General features: G+C 49.2%; 1 protein-coding gene across 1 annotated transcript in view; it reads left to right on the forward strand.

The window, feature by feature from the left end:
• Window positions 1-9,129, forward strand: part of SLAMF9 (SLAM family member 9) — a 59,026-nt gene extending 49,897 nt beyond the window's left edge. Inside the window, exons 6-9 of the mRNA XM_055583880.1 lie at window positions 3,901-4,068; window positions 6,783-7,124; window positions 8,121-8,396; window positions 8,771-9,129. Of these exons, the coding sequence (XP_055439855.1) occupies window positions 4,056-4,068; window positions 6,783-7,124; window positions 8,121-8,396; window positions 8,771-8,976 (837 nt within the window). The 5' untranslated portion in view covers window positions 3,901-4,055 and the 3' untranslated portion in view covers window positions 8,977-9,129. The remainder of the gene's footprint in view (window positions 1-3,900; window positions 4,069-6,782; window positions 7,125-8,120; window positions 8,397-8,770) is intronic.
• The last annotated feature ends 2,285 nt before the right edge of the window (window positions 9,130-11,414 follow it).

Raw genomic sequence — 11,414 nt, forward strand, 5'->3', positions numbered from 1 at the left:
CAGCCCTCATGGGTGCGTGCTAAGTTGCTTCAGTTGTGCGACTCTTATGGACCCTATGGACTGTAAACTGCCAGGCTCCTCTGTCCATGGGATTCTCCAGGCAAGAATACTGGAGTGGGTTGCTGTGCCCTCCTCCAGGGTATCTTTCCGACGCAGGGATTGAACCTGCTTCTCATGTCTCCTGCATTGGCAGGCAGGCTCTTTACGACTGGTGCCACCTGGGAAGCCCTCAGCCCTCATTTTGCCCCAAGTAAAACTTAACTCTCAACTCTCACGTGGTGCATCTTTTTTAGTTGACACCTTCACTTTACAGAGAAAATTGAAACCGCAAGACAGGACTCCCCTTCACTCCTTGCCACAGACAAAACTGCCTACGTCTCTGATCATCTTTTCTTAGTGTAAAGAAGGATCATTTTGCAGTCTATGGCTGGTTCTTTTTTCTGGGCTCTGAATCCCAGTTCGCTGTCATATTCTGGGGGCGATGGGGGCAGCCTAGCTCCACTGACCATCTCCTTTCTTTTCTGCACCTTCACTCCCCACTTTCTTCTCTTCTCAGCATTTAAATATGTTCATATCTCTCCCATTAAAAAAAAAAAGTCAATAGCATAAACACCAAGGTCCTACTGTACAGCATAGGAAACATTCAATATCCTTGGTAAACCATAATGGAAAAGAATATGAAAAAGAATGCACGTATAGGTATAACTGAATCACTTTGCTGTACAGCAGAAAATAACACAACACTGCAAGTCAACAATAGCAATAAAGTTTCCCTCTACCCTCTTTTCCCTTCACCTCTAGCCTTTATTTCTCCTGCCTGTCAAAGTAAGCTTTTTAAGAGACTATGATTTCTAAGCTCTTGAGCAGGTCTCTGAAGCTCGAAGGTGAGCTGTCTCCAGGGTGCCTCCGGAGCCCCCTCTCTGCTCTTCGCCACCTCCCCCTTGGCCCCACCTGGTCAGGACGCTCCGTGTACTCTGCTCTCTCCCACCCCAGGGACCCTGCCCAGGCTGGTCCCTCACAAGGGACACTCCTTTCTCCTCTGTGTCACAATGGCTCCTCTGGCTGCCCTTCAACAATTTTCAGACTGTTGTGGTTCTTTCCAGCAACCTTCAAATGAATAATCACTCTTTTAACCCTGACATTTAAAACCATCACTGACTCAATGGATGTGAGTCTGAGCAAACTCTGGGAGACAGTGAAGGACAGGGAAGCCTGGCGTGCTGCAGTTCATGGGGTCGCAAAGAGTCAGACATGACTTAGTGGCTGAACAGCAACAACAACAAATTTTAAAAGGTAAATATTGTATCAAGCATACAGGCAGCTCCCTTGATGGAATGGAAGACACATGTAGGTCTCAATGTGCTTTGCTGTGAGAGGAAATTTACCCATACAGCTAATTACCCACACAGTCATTACCCACACAGCTAATGGCTCTGCTGTGGGGGTCCTAGTCTTTCTAGATCTGATGAGAAGCTAAGAGAAAGCCTGATCAAAGGTTTGACCCTTTATTATCCCCCCATCCTTTCATCAGAGCAGGACCAGCTTTTCACCAGCCCATGGTTTCCCAAGGCTGTTACATCAAGAGAATTGGAATGGGAGGCTTATTTCTCATTAAATTATTTCCTCTAAAGACCCAGGCAGAGGAGACAGGGATCTAAGTTTGACTGGCTCAACTACTTTATCATATATAATAGTACAACAACCTAGGTTCAACCAAAACAGGACCTTTGGCAAGAACTTGGGTGGAAGTATTCTTTCTGGGAGACCATCCAGGAAGCCAATATGAAAGAATGAGGAGCATGAGATGGAGAAGGGAGAAAAGCCCATAAAGGTTGTGTTCATGGTTGGTTATTGCTGTGGGCTGAAAAACCCTGAAGAACAAGCCTCAGGATTATCCCTGGGCAGGGAATAAAGAAAGGGCAGGGAGGAAGGGCAGGGAGGCTGGGGCATTTATCCATCAACTCAGTGTTCCACTGACTCCAGGGGTTACCTCTGGGGTCTGTGCACTCCCCTGCACTTCTTGGCTGCATTGTGCCTGGGCTGATGCAATTCCACTGCTGCAGAGAAAACCCTGAAACAGAAAAGCAAAGGTGCAAACTTCAGGGTGGAGGTCACAGTCCCGGAACTGTCCACCGCTGTGCTGCAGAAATCAGCTGGGTCAAAGACTGCGGTAAGGGGATCCTCTGTGTTAGCCGGAATTCTCCCTGCCGCAGTTCACTGAGGTGTCCCTGGGTCAGGAATGGAGAGATGAAAGGCAACACGGGGGGACCTCCCTCTGTGAAATTTACAATCAGAATGAAGGAGAACCTGGGTCACCGCTCTCGGAGACTCCCTCATCCATGGAGAGAGGGAGCTCAGAAAGAAGTTTCCTTTTTTTCTATTTTATTATTATTATTGGCTGCACCACATGGCTTGTGGGATCTTAGATCCCCAACCAGGGATGGAACCTCTGCCCTCTGCATTGAAAGTGCAGAGTCCTAATTACTGGACCGCCAGGGAGTGCCAGAAGGAGATTTCTTTAGAAATAAGTTTTCACTGTCATTCCCCATCTCATGGGCTTCTCAGATGGCTCAGTAGTAAAGAATCCGCCTGCCAGTTTAGGAGCTGCAGGAGATGTGGGTTTGATCCCTGAGTGGGAAAGATGCTCTGATGGAGGAAATGGCAATTCACTCCAGTGTTCTTGCTGGGATAATCCCATGGACAGAGGAACCTGATGGCTTACTGTCCATGGGTTGCAAAGAGTCAGACATGACTCAGTGACTGAGCATGCACATACCCCACCTTATCCCCCAAAGGATAGACAATGTTATGTCTGGCCAGCAGCCAAAGGAGGGGTCTTCAGGGAAAGGACACCTCGAGCTTTGACATGCATGCCTGCAGGTGAGAGTCCAAGGGGACCGGAGCTTCAGTCAGGCTTTGGAGAATTAAAACCAACTGTGGAGTAAGATGGGACTCCCATGAGGCAGCCAGGAAGGTGGTGCTGTGCTATAGATCTCAGAATCTTTCAGGGCTAGGAATGTTTTGGTGGGCAACTGAGGACCACCTGTGAGACACAGCCTGCTGCTTGGTTGGCCTGAGTGCCATGGACAGTTGAAGGGGTGACGGGTGGAGATGAGATGCACAACCAGATGTCCAGGGGCTGCGGAAAGACTTTCAAAGGATGACTCAGAATAGAGACGCATCCTTCCTGGGTCAAGAATAGAGAGAAGGAACCAGCAGAAACGTGTAAAAACCCACAAAACTGCTCCTCAATGGAGTCCTTCTTAACTATCTGCCAGACTCACAGAGCGCAAAGACACTCAGCGGAGAGAACGATTCCACTCCCTGCCCACCCTCCTGGAGATGGGGACCATGAAGTGTGAGGCGGGGGGGGTGGGGGGGGGTGGGGGTGGGAGGAGTTGAAGAGAGCAGAGGGAGGGGGAAGCTGAGCAGAGAGCAGGGCTTCTCCCACTCTCCTGTGTAAGCTTTTAGCCTGAAACAGACATAAGCCAGGGCAAGGGGAGACTGCTCAATTCTATGTAAGTTTAGAATTTTGTTTATTACATGGGAAAGAAGTTCTCATTTCTGAACCGAGAGCAGAAAACCAAAGCCGAGTTTCTCATCTGTCACAGGGGAAGATCACCCCACTGAGTAAGATTGAAGAGGCAGTGAGAGATGGAAATGGAGCTGCATTTGGGTCACAATCCATGAGCCAGAATGAAAAATCAGACTTCCGGGGCACTTGAAAATCATATTTGGAGAAGGGCTTTCTCCACACTGAACTTGGAGGGCTTAGTGAGGGTGGGCTGGGGGCGGGAGGAAGTGATGGAAATTATTTCTCTCTGCTCAATAAGTATAATGTACCATTTATGGAGACAGGTGTTTAATCAGTCTGCCCATAGTCACCTTTTGTCTGATCAGCATATTCACTGCAGTGGCCCTGAAGGTGCCCCTGAATCCCTTTTGAAGAGAGAACTCATCTTCAGCTTCAAGGGGTGCAGTCAGCCGGCAGCCTCCAGCTGCAGCACGTGCAGGACCCACGAGAGACCCATGCACTTCCTGGGCAGCCCCAGCCAATGGCTGTGCACGGTGAGGATGCGGGAGCTCCACTCCAGGGCTCGCTGCTGAGTTAGTGAGACTGTCTGCTCAGCATCACGGTCCCAGGCTCTCCTTGCTCATTTCTGCTCCCTTACACTTTTATCTTTTATGTTCCCCTCACCCTCCCTCGCCCACACAGATTAAACCTCTTTTACTCCTAACTCCATCATCTGCTTCTCAGAGAACCTAACTCATATGCTCATCTTTTCAACTGAATTTTTTTCTTCTTTGCTTTAATACTATTTTTATTTTTTTATTTTATTTTTTCCCCTTTTTATTTATTATTATTATTACTTTTTACTTTACAACATTGTATTGGTTTTGCCATACATCAACATGCATCTGCCACGGGTGTACACGTGTTCCCCATCCTGAACCTCCCTCCCACCTCCCTCCCCATACCATCCCTCTGGGTCATCCCAGTGCACCAGCCCCAAGCTTCCTGTATCCTGCATCGAACCTATTTTTAAATAAGATTATGTTAAAAAAGTTTTCATACTCAAACTGAGACCTGATCTACCTTTTCAAAAAACTCCAACCCCAAGATTTGATAATTATATAAATTCAACTTTAAAAACTGTCTACTCCATTCTTGTCTTCCCTTAGCACATCTTACTCATCCTTGAGGTCTTAGCTTAAATATCATTTCTCCTCGAAAGCTTTCCCCCAACCCTCCTGACTTCAGCTTTGGTAAATCCTTTTGTCACAGGTCCCCCAGTTTCCCTTTGGTAAGACTCATCAAACTTGCAGTTACTTGGCTGTGGTCAGTTGTTGGCCTCTGTTATCCATAAAGCCATGATCTAAACTTCTTGGTCACTGCTAATCACCCAGCACTTAGGACAGTGCCTGGGACATAGAAGCTACCCAATAAATACCTAACTGAGTGTCACATCTGATCATCTAAGGTATGGGATATTGGCACATATCTGCCTCTAATTGTGCCCTTCATCTTGAGGGCATCACTCTTGCTCCTGATTACAGCAAGACTCATAGAATTGAGTACTAGAAGAAACTTAAAGATTATCCCATCTGAGCACCCATGGATGTCAGACATGCTGTAGAACATTCAACAATCCAAGATTGTCCAATCTTAGTTTGAATACGAAGGACAGAAATTACTTTCAAAGGCTACCCATTGTGTCCTGGACAGCTCTGATTGTCAGATTTCCTAGAGCTTAGTTCATTTCATATTCTCACAGAATGATTTAATATTTTTTTATAATATTGACAACATAGATAGGCTTTCCGGTCTAAACTGAGTGTTAGTCACTCAGTCGTGTTTGACCCTTTGCAACCCCATGGAACTTGGGGTTGGGGGAAGGAGTCAAAATTTCTCTTCCTATGAATAGTCTCTCAAATGGGAACCTAGCTAACTTGAAATAGAAAGACTTCATTCATTCATACATGCCAAAAATATCAGTTGGGTGCTAAATGTGTCTAGCATGGGAACCAGCATCAGTAGGACTTAGAGAGATGTCCCAAAATATGGAGTCTTCCCCGGGGAGATAAAGATGTTTATAAGATCAAATGATCACAGCAACATAGGAACTGCCAAGGGAGAGCTGAGGCAGAGTATCCTGAGAGCCAAATGACAGGGTTGGATAGAAAGTGTTTTAAGAGCTTTGCGAAGGTGGTACGTCTGGGAAGCCTGGGAATACAGGGGGCAGGGATCTAGGAAGGGTTCATTTAGGAAGTGGGATTTCAGTTGAGCACTATGGACAGGAAACATGAGGCAGTGGGTAAACCACCTTGCCAATCAGGCTGGAGACATGTCTTCCCAAGATGGACAGGGAGGGGCTTGGTGAGATGGGGAAGTTAGAGGGCAGCTAGCTGGGGGAACCACTTCCCTCTCCCCAGGACTGTCAGTCTGCCTCCAGCAGCATCTTGTCAGCTTGTCTTCCTTACAGCCTCCAGGGCTGACCAGGTCACACTCCCAGGACACAGGCTACTGGCATGGGAGCACTTCTGTGGCTGCTCCTCCTCGTGCTGTCCCAGGAAGGTGAGACAGACTGCCAGCTTCAGAACAGGAGTATCTCATTTCCTCTTTGTGCTCCTGTTCTGCTGGGCCTTGGGCTAGCAAGTCACTGCCTTTGGGACTGAGTCCTTCAGCTCTTCTGGAGTAAAAAGGACTAGGGTGTGACTTTAGTGCAGTAAAAAGAGATGAGGATACCTGTGGATACGGAAGGGGAGCAACCCCAAGGACAGCAAATGGAGAAGAGAGAATTTGGAGGGTGAGGTACAGATGGAAACCAAACCTTGGTAGGTGCTCGAGTCAGGTGCAGCGAAGAGCTAGAGCCAGAAGAGGCAGTTGGAGGATGAGATTGAGTGTGGGTCACAGAAACTACTCAACTGAGACTGAGACCACGCCCCACCGCCAGTCTCAGCAGCCCAGAGACACCACTTGCGTTGTTTCCATCTTTCTGAAGTTTTATTTATTTATTTACTTACTTGGCTGTATGGGGTCCTAGTTGCAGCACATGGGATCTTCATTTCGAGTCATGCAGATCTTTTGTCAAGGTGCACGAATTATTTCTCGTTGTGGCGTATGGGCTCAATAGTTGTGGTGCTCAGGCTTAGTTGTTCCCCAGCATGTGGGATCTCAGTTCCCTGAACAGGGATTGAACCTACATCCCCCGCATTGCAAGGCAGATCCTTAACTGCTGGACCACCAAGGAAGTCCTCATCTTTTCTTTCTTTATCTGCAGCTGAAGGGTACTCTGGAGATGGTGTGGATTCTGAGGAAGTGGTTGGGATTCTTCACGAGTCCATCAGCCTCCCCCTGGAAATGCCATTTGATGAGGAGGTTGAGAACATCATCTGGTCCTCCCACAAAAGGCTTGCCACTGTGGTCCCAGAGAAAGAGGGACATCCGGCTACCATCATGGTGACCGACCCTCGCTATGACGGCCGAGTAAACTTCCTGGAGCCCACCTACTCCCTCCACATCCAAAATCTGAGCTGGGAGGACTCAGGATCTTACCAAGCTCAAGTCCACCTGAGGACGTCCCAGGACTCCACCATGCAGCAGTACAATCTACGCGTCTATCGTGAGTTTACTGGGAACCATAGTGCTGCCTTTTCTGACTCTCCTGAGATTCCTACACAAAGGCCCAAGGGTCTTAGGACTCGGGGTTACGGCTTGAGGGCCTGGGACTGGAAAGCATTCTGTCTCCAGTGTGTCTGACCTCACCTGCAGGTAAAGTGACCTGGAGTAGCAAGGCCCTGGGCTCTGAGCAGTGTCTGTGGATGTGTTGTGAAAGGAGTCAGGGGCTTTGCCTACAGACATCTTAGGAAGACTTTCTGTTCCTATGAGATTTTGCATCCTGGGCATGAATGCCACCTCCATATATATATATATATATTTTTTTTTTTGGCTGCACTGGGTCTTCACGGCGGTGAGCAGGGGCTTCTCTTGTTGCAGAACAGGGGCTCTAAAACACAGCTCAGGAGCTGTGGTGCCCTGGCTTAGTTGCCACGTGTCATGTGGGATCTTACTTCCCCAATCAGGGATCAAACTGAAGTCCCCGGCATTGGAAGGTGGATTCTTAACCACTGGACCACCAGGGAAGTCCTGCCACCTCCATTCCTAAGCCTTTTATCCTCCTCTTTGATTTGAGGGCTACTAATCAGGGTCTCTTGTCTACTTGAACCCAAATTCCCTCTTAATGCTTGTGACATCGGCTGATATTCTATCTTGAATCGTGCATACACTGATTCAACTATAAGTGCCTCAGGCGGGTGATAATATTTTCTAGGATCAAAGAGGCAGGACAGAGTTTGAAGGAAGGTGGGGTGCAAAGGTAAGAGAGAGAAGGCAAGGCGTAAAGCAGAGGTAGAAGATCCCAACAGCAGCTCCGTCATCTGGGCAGCTGCCCTGGGAACCACAGGTTGGATGGTGGCTGGGTGCTGTTAGTTTGGCTCCTTCCTCGTTTAGGTGAAGCAGGTCTCAGTGGGCAGCATCAGTACCCCAGTGTCGAAGAATTTAGGAAAACAGACCCAGTCCCTGATTACTTAGAGGGCCTTTGTGTTTCTCCTTCATCTAGAACGCCTGTCACAGCCTCACATGACAGTGAAGTTTGGGATCCCTGGGGAAGAAGGTGCCTGTAATATATCCCTGATATGCTCTGTAGAGAATGCGGGCCTGGATGTGACCTACACCTGGATATCCTGGGAAGATGGCGCTGACACTGCCCATGAAGGCGCCATCCTCAGAGCATTCTGGAGGCCTGGGGACAAGGCTGTCTCTTACACCTGCAGGGCCAGCAACCCTGTCAGCAACATCACTTCCCGTCCCATCCAAGCTGGGTCCTTCTGTGCAGGTACCAGGGTCCCAGAGACAGCCCCCAAATCACTGCAGGGTCTCAGGGTGACCACACCCTTCTCCTCAGGAGAGAACGTGGAGTCTAGAACCTAACCCCTCCCGTAGAGACTTGACCCCTGGATTGGGGAGGGGCTTCCCTTTTCCTTGTGCTCACAGCTTGGAAGCTGGGAAGGTCCCTTCTAGGTTGAGATTACTCCCCAGATCACAACCTCTGAGATTCTGTGAAAAGAATATACATCCCTGAGCTACTTGCCAAGGAATCAGCTGACAGTGAACCTGAGACCTCCTCAGTGGAATTTGGGGTGGGTGTCTTCCCCTAAATCCAGACCTTCCCTCTGGTAAGCCCCTCTCTCCTTGCCTTCTCTGCCTCAGATCCTGGCTACCCTTTGGAGAAGGCCTCCACTTCCTTCTGTATTCTGGCCAAGGGACTGCTCATCCTCTTGCTTTTTGGAACCCTGGCCGTGGGCTTCTGGTTCATCCGAGTCCAGACAAGAGGCAAAGTGCTGAGAATGAAGAAACTCAAGAGAGACAGAATGAGACTGAGAAGGAAGGGGCAGCCTGGCCCCAGCCTGAGCTGATGGCCCCTGGGGGTCCCTGTCCTGAGCATTGCTTCTTCTCAGCCCCAGGGGAAACTTCCTCCTCCCCAGGCTCATCTATTCCCAGGGGATCAAGGGGCGGGCATCTCAAGGGCCATGCTCCCGGAGGGAAGATTGTCTGGCAATAAAGTCAAACCGGGTGACCCAACTCTGGAGGAGCTGTGTAGTCTTTCATTGGGTAACTCTGGCAAAACCTGCTTTCTTGCCTTTCCTTCCCTTCTAGGTGACCCCCTCCACGCCGCCTGCTTTCCACAACTGCCTTTGGAGAAGAAAGTGAGTCTAAAAGACCTCCTCACAATGCGGTGTTGGTACGTTATTATTCACGCCTAACCCATTCCCCACCAACACACATAACATTTACACTTCAATAAGAAGAGTGAGAGATTCCTTTTAATCTAAATGAAGCTGTGACTCCTGAATGGGAAATTTCAGGCACCAAGAACTCTGCATGAATGTGGTATTATTCCTATTATTCCTGCCAATTCTTCTGCTTTCATACCCTCCTTACACCCTGGCCAAAGAGTTCACTAAGCGACTCACCCACCCGATGTTAATCTACCGACTGTCCTGCACAGGGAGCTATGAAGCACCCCAGTGCAATCCTACTCTGGGTCTCAGTTGAGCTGGTGACCTTTCCATCATCTCCCTGATGCCAGTTGCTCTGGGCCTCTGGTGCTTGCCCCATAGAGATGGCAACTCAGTTGGATTAATAGCATAGGTCTGAATACTTCCCTGGTGATCCAGTGGCTAAGACTGCAGGCTCCCAGTGCAGGGGCCCAGGTTGGATCCCTGGTCAGGGAACTTAGATCCCACGTGCTGCAACTAAGAGTTTGCAAGCTGCAACTAGAGAGGTGGCATCCTTCAATGAAGATCAAAGATCTCGTGTGTGGCAGCTAAGACCTGGTGCAACCAAATAATTCAATAAAATAAAAATAAATATTTTTAAAAAACAGCAGAGGTCGAGACTCTTGACTCCTGTTTGTATTTGGTATTAGAGTCCTGTCTATTCCTTACCCATAGATTTCCATGTCTCACACCTTCTCTCTGGACTGTTGTCCTGGGTTGCCTGCCCCCTACACATATATTACCCTCCCCTCCCCCTGCTCTCCTGGCAAAGACCTTTAATTTTATATTCTTGCTCTTTCCCAAGCCCAGTAATCAGTATGAATTCCTCACCCTCTGCTTAAGTCTTGGTCATCCTCCCCAAATCAGATCTTGTGAATGCTACTTAATGTAGCTGCCATGGCAGGGTGCGGAGTGGGGGGTGAAATGGGGAGGGGACTGAAAGCCACTCATGCCACAGGACGTGCTGAGGGAGTGAGTGACCTGGAGGAGGGTGGTGTGGGATACTGTAGTGTCACGGTCTTCGTAGACCAGGACCTGGGGACTGGAGTCAACAAGAAGAAGGACACAGGGTCCCAAGTCTTGAGTGAAACAAGGGTCCTTTATTTGAAGAAATGCATGCTTATATATCTTCAGTAAAATGATTACTCAGCCATTAAAAAGAATGAAATTCCACCAGTTGCAACAAAATGGATAGTCCTAAAAGGTCACTGAAGAGAGTCACTGAAGAGAATCCAAGCAGGTGCTCTTTCCCATGATCTCAGTCCTGAGAACTGCGTGCAGCTCTGCTCGTTCCTGTTTCCCAGGAACTGATAAGGAATAGAGAGTCCTTGAGAAATGGCACACAAAGGAAGAAAACAACATATTGGATCCCTTAAAGTTGAGCGTCCCCTGACACTGTAGGGAGAGCCCTGGGTGGGATCCCAGGAGATCTGGGCTGTGCTCTGCCACTGGCCTCTGGCTTGGGGCACGTGGTCCAGCAGATGTCCACGGAGGCACCGTCCCTTTTGACTAGAAACATGCCCTTTGAAGAGAGCAGGCACAGGTACAGCTGACTGGTGCTCCAAGGCTAAGGGAACGCCTTGGCTCCGACAGGGACGGGATGGGCTGGTAACCCCAGGGAATTTTAGAGGAGGGACTGAGGGGTAAAGACAGGGCTGTGTGGCAGAAGCCATGCCTGACACCTCTCTGTATTTCGCTTTCCCCTCTTAGTGAGGAGAAGGATACTGACCTCCAAAGTGTCTCCCAAGAAAAAGAACACTGAGACTGTGGAGGGGCAGATGGACTCACTTGGGACTGTAGGGACCAAGGATGGCTTCAGGGAAACAGGACACAGGGGACTTCCCTGGTGGTTCGGTGGCTAAGACTCCATGCTCCCAAGGCAGGGGGCCTGGGCTCCATCCCTGGTCGGGGAAGTAGATCCTACATGCCTCAACAGCGCACATGGATCAGGCACTGGGACACCCCAAGAGGAAGCCTCCAGCAAGGGGCATGGAGGAAACCAAGAGCCAGGGCCTCCAGGGATGGAAGTAAGCAGAGCCAGGAGGCAAGTGGGGGCTTCCTGTCTTGAGTATTGG

This window comes from Bubalus kerabau, chromosome 6, assembly GCF_029407905.1.
Source record: "Bubalus kerabau isolate K-KA32 ecotype Philippines breed swamp buffalo chromosome 6, PCC_UOA_SB_1v2, whole genome shotgun sequence".
Classification (NCBI taxonomy): Eukaryota; Metazoa; Chordata; class Mammalia; order Artiodactyla; family Bovidae; genus Bubalus; species Bubalus kerabau.